This window comes from Salmo trutta, chromosome 23, assembly GCF_901001165.1.
Source record: "Salmo trutta chromosome 23, fSalTru1.1, whole genome shotgun sequence".
Lineage (NCBI taxonomy): Eukaryota > Metazoa > Chordata > Actinopteri > Salmoniformes > Salmonidae > Salmo > Salmo trutta.
In genome coordinates this window covers 41,711,333-41,729,666 of record NC_042979.1, presented here as the reverse complement: position 1 = coordinate 41,729,666, position 18,334 = coordinate 41,711,333, and the positions used below count along the sequence as shown (strand labels likewise).

The window sequence follows — 18,334 nt, the reverse complement described above, 5'->3', positions numbered from 1 at the left end:
TTAACCCCGGTGTCCTGGCTAAATTCCCAATCTGGCCCTCATACCATCACAGCCACCTAATCATCCCCAGCTTACAATTGGCTCATTCATCCCCCTCCTATCCCCTGAAACTATTCCCCAGGTCGTTGCTGTAAATGAGAATGTGTTCTCAGTCAACTTACCTGGTAAAATAACGGTAAAATAAAATAAAAATAAATAAAATAAAGTAGGAAGACCACTTTGTGCAGCTCACCCTGCACTATCAGCTCCAATATAAATAGCATGAGCAAGTCTACTTCAGATAAGCTTCCCAGTAAAGCATTAAAAACAATCAAGCAACCCAGAAAAGTGCTAAAAATAGCCCATATTAACATATGTAGCCTAAGAAACAAGGTCCATGAAGTCAATAGCTAACTTGTAACAGATGAGTCATATTCCGACTATCTCTGAAACTCACTTAGATAATACCTTTGACGATTCAGTGGTAGCAATATATGGTTTAAACATCTACTGAAAAGACCGAAATGCCAATGGGGGCAGTGTTGCGGTCTATATTCAGAACCACATTCCTGTAAAGCTTAGAGACGATCTAATGTCAAATACTGTTGAAGTAATATGGCTACAGGTTCATCTGCCTCACCTAAAGCCCATTCTTGGCTGCTATAGACCACCAAGTGCTAACAGTCAGTATCTGGATAATATGTGTGAAATGCTTGATAATGTATGTGATATCAACAGAGAAGTATATTTTCTGAGTGAATTAAATATCGTCTTTCTATCATCAAGCTGCCCACTCAAGAAAAAGCTTCAAACTGTAACCAGTGCCTGCAACCTGGTTCAGGTTGTCAGTCAACCTACCAGGGTAGTTACAAACAGCACAGGAATTAAATCATCAATATGTATTAATCACATCTTTACTAATGCTGCAGAAATTTGCTTTAAAGCAGTATCCAAATTCATAGGATGTAGTGATCACAATATAATAGCCATATCTAGGAAATCCAAAGTCTGGGTCTAATATAGTGTATAATAGGTCATACAATAAGTTTTGTAGTCATATGTTGATGATGTAAAGAATATTTGCTGGTCTCTGGTGTGTAATGAGGAGCAACCAGACGCTGCACTTGACACCTTTATGAAATTGCTTATTCCAGTTATTAATAAGCACGCACCCATTAATAAAATGACTGTAAAAACTGTTAAATCTCCTTGGATTGATGAGGAATTAAAAAATGGTATGGTTGAGAGGGAGGAGGCAAAAGGAATGACAAATAAGTCTGGCTGTACAACCGATTGGCAAACGTACTGCAAATTTAGAAATCATGCGACTAAACTAAATAAAAATAAACTATACTATGAAACAAAGATCAATTATATAAAGAATGATTGTAAAAAGCTTTGGGGCACCTTCAATTACATTTTGGGGAAAACAGCCAACTTGCCTCCATCATTCATTGAATCAGAAGCTCATTCATCACAAAGCCCACTGATATTGCAAACTACTTGAATTACTTTTTTCAAGATAAGCAAACTTAGGGATGACATGCCAGAAACAAATGCTGACACTACACATCCAAGTATATCGGACCAAATTATGAAAGAAAATAATTGTACTTTTGATTTCCGTAAAGTCAGTGTGGAAGAGGTGAAAAAATTATTGTTGTCTATCAACAATGACAATCCACCGTGGGTCTGACAATCTGGATAAAAAATTACTGAGGATAATAGCAGATGATATTGCTACTCCTACTTGCTACATCTTCAATTTAAGCCTACTAGAAGGAGTGTGGTGGGGGGGGGCCTGTGCTTTGGCAGTGGGTGGGGTTATATCCTGTCTGTTTGGCCCTGTTCGGGGGTATCGTCAGACAGGGCCACAGTGTCTCCCAACCCCTCCTGTCTCAGCCTCCAGTATTTATGCTGCAGTAGTTTATGTGTCGGGGGGCTAGGGTCAGTCTGTTATATCTGAGGTATTTCTCCTGTCTCATCCGGTGTCCTGTGTGAATTTAAGTATGCTCCCTCTAATTCTCTCTCTCTCTTTCTCTCTTTCCGTCTCTCTCTTTCTCTATCTCTTCTCTCAGAGGACCTGAGCCCTAGGACCATGCCTCAGGACTACCTGGCCTGATGACTCCTTGCAGTCCCCAGTCCATCTGGTTGTGCTGCTGCTCCAGTTTCAACTGTTCTCCCTGCGGCTATGGAACCCTGACCTGTTCACCGGATGTGCTACCTTGTCCCGGACCTGCTGTTTTGGACCCTCTCTCTACCGCACCTGCTGTCTCTAACTCAAAATGATTGGCGATGAAAAGCCAACTGACATTTACTCCTGAGGTGCTGACCTGTTGCACTCTCTACAACCTTTATGATTATTATTATCTGACCCTGCAGGTCATCTATGAACGTTTGAACATCTTGGCCATGTTCTGTTATAATCTCCACCCGGCACAGCCAGAAGAGGACTGGCCACCCCTCAGAGCCTGGTTCCTCTCTAGGTTTCTTCCTAGATTCTGGCCTTTCTAGGGAGTTTTTCCTAGCCACGGTGCTTCTATATCTGCATTGCTTGCTGTTTGGGGTTTTAGGCTGGGTTTCTGTATAGCACTTTGTGACATCGGCTGATGTAAAAAGGGCTTTATAAATACATTTGATTGATTGATAGTAGCTAAAATGGGGAAAAGTCTGTTCATAATAAAGACACATAATAACCACAAGGCAGGTCCTACAGGCCCTAGTTTTGTCGCACAAAAAAAATACTTTTTTTTTAACAGGGCAGCACGGCTGGCCCTTGGATGTACACTGAGAGCTAATATTAATAGTATGCATGTCAATCTCTCCTGGCTCAAAGTGGAGGAGAGATTGACTTCATCACTACTTGTTTGTGAGAGGTATTGACATGTTGAATGCACCGAGCTGTCTGTCTAAACTACTGGCGCACAGCTCGCACACCCATGCATACCCCACAAGACATACCACAAGAGGTCTCTTCACAGTCCCCAAGTCCAGAACAGACTATGGAAGGCGCACAGTACTACATAGAGCCATGACTACATGGAACTCTATTCCACATCAAGTAACTGATGCAAGCAGTAAAATTAGATTAAAAAAAACAGATTAAAAAAAACACCTTATTGAACACCTGGGACTGTGAACCAACACAAACATAGGCACAGACACACACACACACACACACACACACACACACACACACACACGATAACATACGCACTATACACACACACATACACATGGATTTATTACTGTAGATATGTGGAAGTGATGGAGTAGGGGCCTCAGGGCACACAGTGTGTTGTGAAATCTGTGAATGTATTGTAATGTTTTAAAATAGTATAAACTGCCTTAATTTTGCTGGACCCCAGGAAGAGTAGCTGCTGCCTTGGCAATGGAGGTCCATAATAAATACAAATACAAATATGACTTTCAGTAGTCCTATAAGCAACTATTTTATACATTGCCTTCAATTGCATTGGCCTACTTTATTCCAATATTTGGTGAGTTTTCCTATCTCCTCGCTTTTCTGAGACAAGGGCTGTCTCCTCGTCTCCTCACATTTCACTGCCGTCCGCCTCTGCCGCATTGTTCTCAACACCTATTTAAATCAATGATTTTTCTAGAAATCTGTCTTTTTTTTCAGGTTTGAGCTTACATTTCAGTGATGTTGGACCGGGCCTGGGCTTGGCCTTCAGTTCACCGGGCTTGGGTAAGACCGGGCTCGGATTTTCAAGCCCGATAAGAACTTTAACACACACACACACACATCCAGCACTCTAAGCAGGTCTTAAGAGGGGACCAGCCAATAAATATCATATTTATTAATATTATTAATCATATCAAATAAATATCAAAGAGTAATAGTCTGTCTCCTCTTATCAATTTCCTGCCTCGTTGTCTTCTATGTTGATGACCTTTACTATTGAATTTCCTGCCTCGTTGTCTTTTGTGTTGATGACCTTTACTAGTGAATTTCCTGCCTCGTCTTCTGTGTTGATGACCTTTCCTAGTGAATTTCCTGCCTCGTCTTCTGTGTTGATGACCTTTACTAGTGAATTTCCTGCCTCGTCTTCTGTGTTGATGACCTTTACTAGTGAATTTCCTGCCTCGTCTTCTGTGTTGATGACCTTTACTAGTGAATTTCCTGCCTCGTCTTCTGTGTTGATGACCTTTACTAGTGAATTTGTCGCTCTGGATAAGAGCGTCTGCTAAATGACTTAAATCTAATGTAAATGTAATTTCCTGCCTCGTCTTCTATGTTGATGACCTTTCCTAGTGAAGGGCATTTCAAGTCTTTTCTCTCAGTCTTTTCATGCTTATCGGATTCATTCACCGAAAAGAACCGGCTCTGAACAGCTCTTCATTCCATTCACAAATGCTACTGTCAGCCAACAGCAAGACATGTTCACAACTTAAAATGCAAACTGCCAAAAGTTCCCTTTTACAAGTTTTACTAAAGTTATCGGAGTGAGCTCTGGGCTAATCCTTTGTAGGCCCATTCAAATGTACTTTATTCTCATAGCAGCGTCAAGCCTTCATAACTCTTAACTATGCTTTTAAAAATTGGCAGGATAGGCCAGCTGTCTCACACTTTTGCCTCGAGCTCGTAACCATTTGTCCTCAGGCTAACTTATCAGGGTGATGCAGTTATTTCCCTCTGAAAAGACTGAAGGTTTTTGAAAATGTGCCCAATTTGGTGTAAGCATCTTGGTCTTTTACAGGTTGAGGGCACTCTGTCCTTCAACCTGGTCTCAGAGCATTTTGTATTATTCTGTATGTGAAACCGAGAACACTCCATTTAGTATGAGATGTTACATTTCATATGATATGTATTAATTTGTGCATATCCATCACCCATTTTGTATGATATGTTACAAATTACAATTCATATTATATGTTACGAATTTGCAAAACGTACAATATGCTACACATTTTCTAAATCACTATATGTTACAGATTTTCTAAATGTCGGACATGTTACGAATTCTAGCTAGGTGACTAATGTTAGCTAGCTGGCTAACGTTAGCTAGGCTAGGGATTAGGGTTAAGGTTAAGTTTAGGAGTTAGGTTAAACAGTTAAGGTTAGGGTTAGGGGAATGGTTAGCTAACATGCTAAGTAGTTGCAAAGTAGCTAAAAAGTAGTAAGTACTTGAAAAGTTCATAATTAGCTAAAATGCTAAAGTTGTCCGTGTTGAGATTTGAACTCGCAACCTTTGGGTTGCTAGATGTTCGCGTCATACGCCTACCCCTCCACCCCGATCAACCACCCTACTTTCATTTTTGCCTGAAGTAACCATCTGTCTTATGCAAGCATACCAAACATAACGTATCATACTCATTTGCCCAAGATTTACTTTTACTATGTTACGTCTAGTCTATGAGACCAGGCTGTGTCAAGTCGGATAAGAAAAATAGTATGAGATAGCATACTCTATTCTATATACTGTACTAATCTATATAATAATGCTCTTGTTTGCTCTGACTGTAAATCCAGGGTCATGGCTTTCTTACGTATATAGATCCAGATATACTAAAGGTCTGGCACTGTGCAGATCTAAGTAAATATGTGGAGAGGTCAGTAAGGACACTGGGCAGATATTTAAAAAGATGTGGATTGGCCAGTAAGGACACTGGACAGATATTTAAAAAAAAGAGGTGGTGTCAATTAGGACACTGGGCAGGCCTTTATGGTAGAGCCTTTATGGTAGAGCCCGCTTGGAGTTTGCCAAAAGGCACCTAAAGACTCTCAAACCAACAACAATATTCTCTGGTCTGAGGAAACCAAAGTTGAACTCTTTGGCCTGAATAACAAGCATCACATCTGGAGGAAACCTGGCACCATCCCTACGGTGAAGTATGGTGGTGGCAGCATCATGCTGTGGGGATGTTATTCAGGGGCAGGGACTGGGAGACTAGTCAGGATCGAGGGAAAGATGAACGGAGCAAAGTACAGAGAGATCCTTGATGAAAACCTACTCCAGAGTGCTCAGGACCTCAGACTGGGGTGATGGTTCACCTTCCAACAGGACAACGACCCTAAGCACACAGCCAAGACAACGCAGGAGTGGCTAGGGGACAAGTCTCTGAATGTCCTTGAGTGGCCCAGCCAGAATCCGGACTTGAAGCCCATCGAACATCTCTGGAGAGACCTGAAAAGAGCTGTGCAGCGACGCTCCCCATCCAACTTGACAGAGCTTGAGAGGATCTGCAGAGACGAAAGGGAGAAACTCCCCAAAAACAGGTGTGCCAAGCTTGTAATGTCATACCCAAGAAGACTCTAGGCTGTAATCGCTGCAAAAGGTGCTTCAACAAAGTACTGAGTTAAGGGTCTGAATACTTATGTAAATGTGATTTCAGATTTTTACATATATGTATATATATATATACAGTTGAAGTCGGAAGTTTACATACACTTTAGCCAAATACATTTAAACTCAGTTTTTCACAATTCCTGACATTTAATCCCAGTAAAAATTCCCTGTCTATGGTCAGTTAGGATCACCACTTATTTTAAGAATATGAAATGTCAGAATAGTTGTAGAGAAGAGCTCAGTGACTTTCAACGTAGCACCGTCATAAGATGCCACCTTTCCAACAAGTCAGTTAGTTAAATTTCTGCCCTGCTAGAGCTGCCCCGGTCAACTGTAAGTGCTGTTATTGTTAAGTGGAAATGTCCAGGAGCAACAACGTCTCAGCCGCCAAGTGGTAGGCCACACAAGCTCATAGAACGGGACCGCTGAGTACTGAACTGCGTAGCGCGTAAAAGTCGTCTGTCCTTGGTTGTAACACTCACTACCGGGTTCCAAACTGCCTCTGGAAGCCATGTCAGCACAATAACTGTTCGTCTGGAGCTTCATGAAATGGGTTTCCGTGGCCGTTTAGCCATACACAAGTCTAAGATCACCATGCGCAATGCCAAGCGTTGTCTGGAGTGGTGTAAAACTTGCTGGAGTGATGAATCACGCTTCACCATCTGGCAGTCTGACAGACGAATCTGGGTTTGGCGGATGCCAGGAGAACGCTACCTGCCCTAATGCATAGTGCCAACTGTAAAGTTTGGTGGAGGAGGAATATTGGTCTGGGGCTGTTTTCCATGTTTGGGCTAGGCCCCTTAGATCCAGTGAAGGGAAATCTTAACGCTACTGCATACAATGACATTCTCGACGATTCTGTGCTTCCAACTTTGTGGCAACAGTTTGGGGAAGGCCCTTTCCTGTTTCAGCATGACAGTGCACCCGTGCATAAAGCGAGGTCCATACAGAAATGGTTTGTTGAGATCAGTGTGGAAGAACTTGACTGGCCAGAGCCCTGACCTCAACCCCATTGAACCCCTTAGGGATGAATTTGATCTCCGACTGCGAGCCAGGCCTAATCGCCCAACATCACTAATGCTCCTGTGGCTGAATGGAAGCAAGTCCACACAGCAATGTTTCAACATCCAATGGAAAGCCTTCCCAGATAAGTAGAGTCTGTTATAGCAGCTAAAAGGGAGACCAACTCCATATTAATGCCCATGATTATGGAATGAGAGTGTAGTTTAAATTAAGAGGTGAAGAGGTCAGCTAGGACACTGGACAGATATAAATAAACAGGTGATGAGGTCAGCTAGGACACTGGACAGATATAAATAAAGAGGTGAAGAGGTCAGCTAGGATACTGGACAGATATAAACAGGTGATGAGGTCAGCTAGGACACTGGACAGATATAAACAGGTGAAGAGGTCAGCTAGGACACTGGACAGATATAACTAAAGAGGTGAAGAGGTCAGCTAGGACACTGGACAGATATAAATAAAGAGGTGAAGAGGTCAGCTAGGACACTGGACAGATATAAACAGGTGATGAGGTCAGCTAGGACACTGGACAGATATAACTAAAGAGGTGAAGAGGTCAGCTAGGACACTGGACAGATATAACTAAAGAGGTGAAGAGGTCAGCTAGGACACTGGACAGATATAAACAGGTGATGAGGTCAGCTAGGACACTGGACAGATATAAATAAAGAGGTGAAGAGGTCAGCTAGGATACTGGACAGATATAAACAGGTGATGAGGTCAGCTAGGACACTGGACAGATATAAATAAAGAGGTGATGAGGTCAGCTAAGACACTGGACAGATATAACTAAAGAGGTGAAGAGGTCAGCTAGGACACTGGACAGATATAAATAAAGAGGTGAAGAGGTCAGCTAGGACACTGGACAGATATAACTAAAGAGGTGAAGAGGTCAGCTAGGACACTGGACAGATATAAATAAAGAGGTGAAGAGGTCAGCTAGGACACTGGACAGATATAACTAAAGAGGTGAAGAGGTCAGCTAGGACACTGGACAGATATAACTAAAGAGGTGAAGAGGTCAGCTAGGATACTGGACAGATATAAACAGGTGATGAGGTCAGCTAGGACACTGGACAGATATAAACAGGTGATGAGGTCAGCTAGGACACTGGACAGATATAAATAAAGAGGTGAAGAGGTCAGCTAGGACACTGGACAGATATAACTAAAGAGGTGAAGAGGTCAGCTAGGATACTGGACAGATATAAACAGGTGATGAGGTCAGCTAGGACACTGGACAGATATAAACAGGTGATGAGGTCAGCTAGGACACTGGACAGATATAAATAAAGAGGTGAAGAGGTCAGCTAGGACACTGGACAGATATAAATAAAGAGGTGAAGAGGTCAGCTAGGACACTGGACAGATATAAATAAAGAGGTGAAGAGGTCAGCTAGGACACTGGGAAGATGTAAATATTTAGGTGAAAAGATCAGTTAGGACACTGGGAAGATGTAAATATTTAGGTGAAGAGGTCAGCTAGGACACTGGGAAGATGTAAATATTTAGGTGAAAAGATCAGTTAGGACACAGAAAAAAGGATGTCAATTACCCCTCCCATTCTGTTACTGTTAAGTGGAAGACATTACATCACACATATTTCAGAGTTCAATCAGATTTCATGCCATGAGTAAAATTAGAGTGTAAATCCCTGTAGACTAATTTGAGATAATTATTTGTTGAAAATTGTTGATTGTGTAAAATGGTTTGTGCTGTACCCAGCATTTGTTTTGTTGATTCACTTTATTTACATCTGTGGTCTCATGCCTCTCATTTTCTTACAGTCTCTTCTTAAAGGCCAACATTTGACAGAATACACATGAACAAATACCTATACTGTATAAAGAAAGACTAGACCTCTGGACAATATTTTTCTCATCTCACGTTTCAGGTGGACCTGTTTCGTATTATCAAGGTTTTATAAAAAAAAAAAAAATTTTGGATTTAGAGTTCAATAGAGGAAAGAAGAGAAAGGGCTCTATTCGATCCGCAAAGCTAAAGATCTAAAGAGGCAACGTTCCCGTGGTCGCGGAGACTGTATTCAAGGTCAACGATGCATATGTTGGCTCAATCGGAAATGACTTATGTTAACGCTGTTAAAACGTTAAAATGTTAACGCTCCTCTTCCGCGATACTTTGGCTCTAAGAGGGAGAAATCTGGAGCAGACAAAGAAAACAATTTCACATGTACAAAAGGCCTACGTAAAGTGAAAAAAAAATGTGAAAGAGATGGTGAAGGTCTTGTAAAGAACCAACCCAACCCATGGACTGATTAAATCTAAAGTGGACACTAGGTAGGTCTCCAAATAGATTGGTGTAGCAGATGGGATCTGTGAAAATCACTCATCAGCATGAAGTGTCACCCCTTGCTCCATTCAAGAAGGCCATTTCCATAGTGAGATGGGTTGAGCCGCTTCAGGAGGTCCTGATTTCGAGTAGTGGTATGAGCAGAATCAGGGGGAAGCGGTACTCGCTAAGCAAGCATTGTGGGATCCTTAACATGGGCACTGGAGCAAATGTTTAAGCTGAGAAACAACAGCTTGCACCCGGAAAGTAGTGCAATACAACAACAAACATTTCATAGTAGGCCCTATCATACATTCAAGTTATGTATTAGTCCCCACCTCCCAAAAGCATAGATCAATCGATAGATAGAGATACCTTCAAGTAAAATGACTTATAATTATAAGCCTCATTTAATGTATTTGTACTATTTCATGCAATTTTATCTTCATGTATGTTTGTTGACGTGTTCATTTAGCCTATTGCACAAGCCTATCAGACTCCTAGGATGTCTCTGATTGACGGAAGGGTACAATAACCAATGAGAATTGGGACCTCCCCTGATGTTTCTGAAGCTGCTGAGGGAGCTCTATGAACCTGAGCCGCGGTGCACCGGTCTATGGCCCGTGATGTGAACGGCCAAAAGCGGTGAGGGAGGAGCGCCCTTCTCAAATGGAACAGAAATCTGCACTGCTCGGGTTAGGTTGTCAACAAGGCAGCATGGTACATCTTCCAGAAACATACAATATATATTTTCCGTGAAATATATGGTAGAATGTTCAAACTAGTTTTCATTGGGAAGGCAGATAAAGCGTTTTTTAAAGCAATCATTTTTGAATGTGAAAACACAGATTCCTACTCATTACTCAACATGCTTAATCTAGCCTAGGATACATTACTTTTGTTTTGTGCCGATTTCTCGAGTGGACTTTGAACTGGGCACCTGGCTCACACCCAGGAGGCAGCCCGGTTCCAAAACGAGTGCTATCACTTTTCACCCGTTGATAACCCAGGCCAGATAATCGAATCCCCTCATTGCCAACATAAATATGTAAAATGGCCGCGTGCATCTCCGCTACTTCAAAACAAGCTATTCGCTATTAACAATACAATTAAACAATTTGAAATCATTTTAGAAACGCCACTGAACAGAGGAACATTTGAATATGAGATTTAGCAAGTTGTTTTTCCCTACGTGCTGCTCAATAGTCGAAAGATGGCAAGACTTTCAATAGTTTCTTTGAGGAAACTTTTTGTTTTCTTCCTCTGCCTATCAGCTGTACTTTTCCTTCTGATTACTCTGCAGGTATTTATCGTTACAGTGACATGAACGAAAAGTATCGAGGTCGAACAGAAACAGTGTCAGTTGTACACGACAGTAGTGACCTTTTCACGCCAATGGGTTCCACCGTTGTGAAATGTATTCATTTTTCTCCAGAGCTCTAGGAGTGCTTACATTGTGTCTTCAAGAACGTCGCACTGTATATAATAACAAACGCTTTGCACGCACACATTTGCATATAGAGAGTTGTGTTGATTCCTATCTTTTGTTTGCCGGTAGAAAATGTAGAAACACAATAGATTCCATCCCCAATCTCTTTTCCTAGGTCTGCTTGGTCTATCTGACTAATACTGGGATGAAAACTAGAATCTCTTTCAGCTCTGGTATTTCCTTATCTTTTCCCACCTGGTTAACCATCTCAATCCCATTTCAGTAACTGGTATATTCCAGAATGCATGGAATTAGATGTCTGTTGGTATTTTAAAGTCATTCATTTAGCTATACATGCATTATTGCATGTATCATCATCATACTTTTGTGGGGTTTTACTGTCAGGCTGCATGTGTGTGTTTATGCTGAGGTGCATGTTATTGCATGCATCGCACATCTTCATGAAAATGACCATAACCTGAATCGTTCAGAATCCATATACTTCCCAGACAGTGTGGTGTCAAAAAGATACTATATATATTTTCTGTCTTTGCATAGGTGGTGGTGGAGCTTGGTCAGTTTGAAAGGACAGTACACATCCTCCCTCCAAGGGACCTACACGAGTCAGGCTGGAGACATCGTTTACATGGCGGCGGACTGTTGGCCAGTGAGAGAACCTCCCCTGGAGGTCCAGAGGGCCAGTACCCTTACATTGTGTGGTGGTCCCCACTAACAGGAGAGATTGGCCGACTAGGAGAGTGTGGGACAAACAAGTGCTTCTTCACCATCAACAGGACCCTCTACTCTCACCCATCTACACAGGCCTTCCTTTTCTATGGTGAGACCTTTATTTTTTATTCATTTGTTGAAACTATAGGAACATCTGAAAATTAGAAAATGTATGGGTCTGTATAGCTCCTGAAGTTAAGTGTAAATCATTATTTTAACTTGGTATGGTGTTTGATATAGATTCATTGTTTGTTTTCATGGTACTTAGCCTAGTTGACAAAAGGCTTGAAGGAGGACAAGATGTAGTACATTTTTACAGTCAAGTGGAAACTGATTAGGCCATCTTTGTTGTGGTGTAATCATCTACATGGACGGTTTGTTATACCATTAGCATCCTCTGATTCTCCAATTGCTTTATCTTGGCCAGGTCGCAATTGTAAATGAGAACTTGTTCTCAACTTGCCTACCTGGTTAAATAAATGTGAAATAAATAAAATAAAAATTGGTGTCATACAGGACAGTCGGGATGGAACCGGGTTTTTTGATTTGAGTAAACAAAATCAAATGTGCACTAGAGGGAGCCATTGTTCTGTAGGTCCAAGCTGAAGAGAAGACCCTGGTATTGCAGCTGTAAGTAACTCTATTGGTTCAACTGTTTCCAAGTAAATAGTTGACCCTAGAGCACCTTATTGTGAAACAGTGATTGATGATTGATAATATTTGCATATCCTGTAGGCCTGCCTTATGTGTATAACTCTTGCTGGAATTGCAATGCAGTTTAATGTATGTTCAGAATCACATTTGGTTCTTACCTCGTACCTTGGTGCTAACCATGATTTTCTTAGAGTGAACTATAGAGTTATATGTATCCATTTGCATTGTGTACATCCATATGCATATTATTGCAGTAATATTAACCTTCTCATTGAGGATTTCCTATAGACAGTACCAGTCAAAAGTTTGAACACACCTACTCATTCAAGGATTTTTCTTTTTTGTACTATTTTCTACGTTGTAGAATAATAGTGAAGACATCAAAGCTATGAAATTACACATATGGAATCATGTAGTAACCAAAAAGTCCTAATCAAATCAAAATGTATTTTATATTTGAGATTCTTCAAAGTAGCCACCCTTTGACTTGATGACAGCTTTGCACACTCTTGGCATTCTCTCAACCAGCTTCACAACGAATGCTTTTCCAACAGTCTTGAGAGACTTTTTGGCTGCTTTTCCTTCACTCTGTGGTCCAACTCATCCCAAACCATCTCAATTGGGTTTGTGGTTGGGTGATTGTGGAGGCCAGGTTATCTGATGCTGCACTCCATCACTCTCCTTGGTCAAATAGCCCTTACACAGCCTGAAGGTGTGGTTTGGGTCATTGTCCTGTTGAAAAACAAATTATTGTCCCACTAAGCGCAAACCAGATGGAATGGCGTTCGCTACATAATTCTGTGGTAGCCATGCTGGTTAAGTGTGCCTTGAATTCTAAATAAATCACAGACAGTGTCACCAGCAAGGCACCATCACACCACCTCCTCCATGCTTCACGGTGGGAACCACACATGCAGAGATAATCTGTTCATCTACTCTGCGTCTCACAAAGACATGGCGGTTGGAACCAAAAATCTCCAATTTGGACTCATCAGAGCAAAGGACAGATTTCCACAGGTATAATGTCCATTGCTCGTGTTTCTTGGCCCAAGCAAGTATCTTCTTATTGTTGTCCTTTAGTAGTGGTTTCTTTGCAGCAATTCGACCATGGCCAGTCTCCTATAAACAGTTCATGTTGAGATGTGTCTGTTACTTATTTGGGCTGCAATTTCTAAGGTGCAGTTAACTCCAATGAACTTATCATGATTCGAATACAACACCTTACTGTGAAATGCTTCCTTATAAGCCCTTAACCAACAATGCAGTTCAAGAAATAGACTTAATAAAATATTTACTAAATAAAGTAAAAAAAATCTCATCAATCAAAAAGTAACACAATACATTTACATAACAATAACGAGGCTCTATACAGGGGGTACCGTTACTGAGTCAATATGTAGGGGTACAAGTTGGTCGAGGTAATTTGTAACGTGACTATGCATAGATAATAAACAGTGAGTAGCAGCAGTGTCAAAACAAAGGAGGGTCAATGTAAATAGTCTGGGTGGCCATTTTATTTTATTTCACCTTTATTTAACCAGGTAGGCAAGTTGAGAACAAGTTCTCATTTACAATTTCATTAGTTTAGTTGTTCAGCAGTCTTATGGCTTGGGGATAGAAGCTGTTTAGGAGCCTTTTGGTCCAAGACTTGGCACTCTGGCACCGCTTGCCGTGCGGTAGCAGAGAGAACAGTCTATGACTTGGGTGACTGGAGTTTTGGACAATTTTTTGGGCCTTCCTCTGACACCGCCTAGATTATTTGTCCTGGATGTCAGGAAGCTTGGCCCCAGTACTGATGTTTTGGTCACTTTTGAATGCTGGCGGTGCTTTCACTCTAGTGGTCGCATGAGACGGAGTCTACAACCCACACAAGTGGCTCAGGTAGTGCAGCTCATCCAGGATGGCACATCAATGCGAGCTGTGGCAAGAAGGTTTGCTGTGTTTGTCAGCGTAGTGTCCAGAGCATGTAGGCGCTACCAGGAGACAGGCCAGTACATCAGGAGATGTGGAGGAGGCCGTAGGAGGGCAACAACCCAGCAGCAGGACCGCTACCTCCGCCTTTCTGCAAGGAGGAGCAGGAGAAGCACTGCCAGAGCCCTGCAATATGACCTCCAGCAGGCCACAAATGTGCATGTGTCTGCTCATACGGTCAGAAACAGACTCCATGAGGGTGGTATGAGGGCCCGACGTCCACAGGTGGGGGTTGTGCTTACAGCCCAACACCGTGCAGGACGTTTGGCATTTGCCAGAGAACACCAAGATTGGCAAATTCGCCACTGGCGCCCTGTGCTCTTCACAGATGAAAGCAGGTTCACACTGAGCACATGTGACAGACGTGACAGAGTCTGGAGACGCCGTGGAGAACGTTCTGCTGCCTGCAACATCCTACAGCATGACCGGTTTGGCGGTGGGTCAGTCATGGTGTGGGGTGGCATTTCTTTGGAGGGCTGCACAGCCCTCCATGTGCTCGCCAGAGGTAGCCTGACTGCCATTAGGTACCGAGATGAGATCCTCAGACCCCTTGTGAGACCATATGCTGGTGCGGTTGGCCCTGGGTTCCTCCTAATGCAAGACAATGCTAGACCTCATGTGGCTGGAGTGTGTCAGCAGTTCCTGCAAGAGGAAGGCATTGATGCTATGGACTGGCCCGCCCGTTCCCCAGACCTGAATCCAATTGAGCACATCTGGGACATCATTTCTCGCTCCATCCACCAACGCCACGTTGCACCACAGACTGTCCAGGAGTTGGCAGATGCTTTAGTCCAGGTCTGGGAGGAGATCCCTCAGGAGACCATCCGCCACCTCATCAGGAGAATGCCCAGGCGTTGTAGGGAGGTCATACAGGCACGTGGAGGCCACACACATTACTGAGCCTCATTTTGACTTGTTTTAAGGACATTACATCAAAGTTGGATCAGCCTGTAGTGTGGTTTTCCACTTTCATTTTGAGTGTGACTCCAATTCCAGACCTCCATGGGTTGATAAATTGGATTTCCATTGATTATTTTTGTGTGATTTTGTTGTCAGCACATTCAACTATGTAAAGAAAAAAGTTTTTAATAAGATTATTTCTTTCATTCAGATCTAGGATGTGTTGTTTAAGTGTTCCCTTTATTTTTTTGAGCAGTATATATCTTATTATTACTGTAATATTAACTTTCTCATTGAGGATTTCCTATATATATCTTATTAGAATATATTAACAGCTTCTACCTCCAAGCCATAAGACTGCTGAACAATTCATGAAATGGCCACCCAGACTATTTACATTGATCCCCCCTCCCCACCTACATTTTTACTTTAGTTTATTTAGTAAATATTTTTCTTGACTCTATTTTGTGAACTGTATTATTGTTAAGGGCTTGTAAGTAAGCATTTCACGGTAAGGTCTGTGACTAATAGAATTTGATTTGATAATAACCTTCTCATTGAGGATTTCCTATATATATTGACAGTCTGGAAAAGGACAGAAGTGCACCCGATTTAAGAGGATATCCGAGACACATTGATTTGAACATTTCTGATGGTAACAAAATGCCTGGCATCTCCTATTATAAACACTGCAAGACATACAACTGTTACTTCATCATTCTTCAGATCCCAGAGTAATATGTCTGTCAGCTCAGACAAGATGGAAGGAAGAATATAAAACATATTTTATGTTAATCTACTCTACGTATTACTTATGTAATAAGCAAAATGGCCAGCATTGCATTCAATGTGCTGATCCCTTCACATTCAAGACATATAAACTCTATACTAATGTCTCCCCTTTCCAACCCTCTTGAATCAAACCAGGCACCGATTTCAACATCGAGAGTCTTCCTCTGCCGAGGAGAGCGCACCACCAGTGGGCCTTGTTTCACGAGGAGTCGCCCAAAAACAACTATAAGCTCTTCCACGAGCCCGTCATCACCCTCTTTAACCACACGGCCACCTTCAGCCAACACTCTCACCTGCCCCTCACCTCCCAGTACCTGGAGAACCTGGAGGTCCTGACCTCTCAGACCTACCTGGTGCCCCTCAACCAGAAGAACAAGCTGAGGAAAACACTTGCCCCGGTGGTGTACGTCCAGTCAGACTGCGACCCTCCGTCGGACCGGGATGCCTATGTTAGCGAGTTAATGAAGCACATCAAGGTTGATTCCTATGGACAATGCCTCCACAACAAAGACCTGCCTTCCCATCTGAGGGACTCGATTGCCATGGAGGAGCAGGCCTTCTACCAGATCCTGGCCCAGTACAAATTTATTCTGGCCTTTGAGAACGCCGTCTGCGACGACTACATCACCGAGAAACTATGGAGGCCTCTCAAGCTTGGGGTGGTCCCCGTGTATTACGGGGCTCCCAATGTTCGGCAATGGCTGCCGAGCAACAGTAGTGCGGTTGTAGTCGTCCCAGACGAGCCCCCTGAAAAACTGGCTCTGTATCTGAAGAGACTAGATGAGGACGACGGGGAGTACGCCACTTATCTGGAGTGGAAGTTGAAGCGTGAAGTCTCCAACCTGGAGTTGGTAAAGGAGCTGAAGGAACGCCCATGGGGTGTCCAGGATCCGACACAGGAGAACTACATAGATGTGTTTGAGTGTATGGTGTGCAGCAGGGTGTGGGAGAACATCGACAGACAGAAAAAGGTAACATGAACTGAACTGTTTTATTTGTGACATCTAATGATAAGGTTGCTCATTCCTTAGAGTACTATTTACTTGGTGTGTCAATGGTTTGACAATATGATTAGTTTGACAGTAAATAGTTGATTATACAGATTCTTAATTTGGATCCCTATTAGCTGACTCCATGATGACAACTAGTTATCCCATGGTCCATAAACACAATAGAAAATACATTTGGCTTTAAATTATAAACATTACAAGACTGTAACACAATATTGTGTTAATAATAATAATATTCAAGGTAGTATGAAATAGACCTGCACCAGTATTGTGTTTTTCTAGTGTGCCTATATAGTAATATTTCTGCTTCCCAAACAGGGCCTTGTTCCTAAAACCTGGCAAGCAGAGGGAAACCACCTAAAGTGTCCACTTCCGAGGGTATTTGACTTTGCTTCAGACCCTAGAAACCGGACATCTTTGCGAGGAATTTGGAGGGCCAGTTACGAGCAGTCCAAGAAAGAGGCTAGGGCATTGCGTCACTTGGCTGAGAGGAACAAGAATTTCACTGTGGCACAGTACTGGAAGGAGGTATTCACTGACTAAAACCCTACTAATACTAAAACACTATAATTCACATAGAAAGGACCCTTGTTGTGATACAGTATCATGTTTCTATGGCCACCCAGTGCTTTGGTGGTGTGTCAAAGTTCAGAAGCACTATGAAAATGAAAATGGTCCACATATGATGACTAATGGTTGAAAATGACAGTCACGCAATAACTTTTGATCAATATATTTCATATCTTTAATATTTCAAAAGATGGCTTGCTGTATAGCTATTGTTATCAACCATAGTTTTGACAACCAAAAAATAAAAAAATGTGAGTAATTCTAAAAGTGAGAGAATGTCTGGTCTTTCTAACGAAACCTTCCTTAATCTTCGTTAAACCAAATTCCTTCAGGAGTCGACACCTCTATCACGTTCAGGAGTAGGAATATGTCATCACCTGACAAATGTTACGTTTACATTTAAAGCAACAGTGTCAATTTACCATACTGCTTTTATCTTGTTTTTATTATGTTTTTACGTTAACTTGTTGGGGATAGGGGGCAGTATTTGCACGGCCAGATAAAAAACGTACCCGATTTAATCTGGATACTACTCCTGCCCAGAATATGCATATAATTAGTAGATTTGGATAGAAAACACTCTAAAGTTTCTAAAACTGTTTGAATGGTGTCTGTGAGTATAGCAGAACTCATATGGCAGTCAAAATCCTAACAGGAAATGGAAATCTGATGTGTGG

General features: G+C 42.1%; 1 protein-coding gene across 1 annotated transcript; it reads left to right on the top strand.

Moving 5' to 3' along the window:
• Window positions 1-10,627: 10,627 nt before the first annotated feature.
• Window positions 10,628-17,924, top strand: pofut3 (protein O-fucosyltransferase 3). The gene is made up of 4 exons (XM_029710363.1): window positions 10,628-10,905; window positions 11,590-11,869; window positions 16,213-17,048; window positions 17,406-17,924. The coding sequence occupies exons 1-4, from the start codon at window positions 10,816-10,818 to the stop codon at window positions 17,628-17,630; spliced, it is 1,431 nt and encodes a 476-aa protein (XP_029566223.1). The 5' UTR covers window positions 10,628-10,815; the 3' UTR covers window positions 17,631-17,924.
• The last annotated feature ends 410 nt before the right edge of the window (window positions 17,925-18,334 follow it).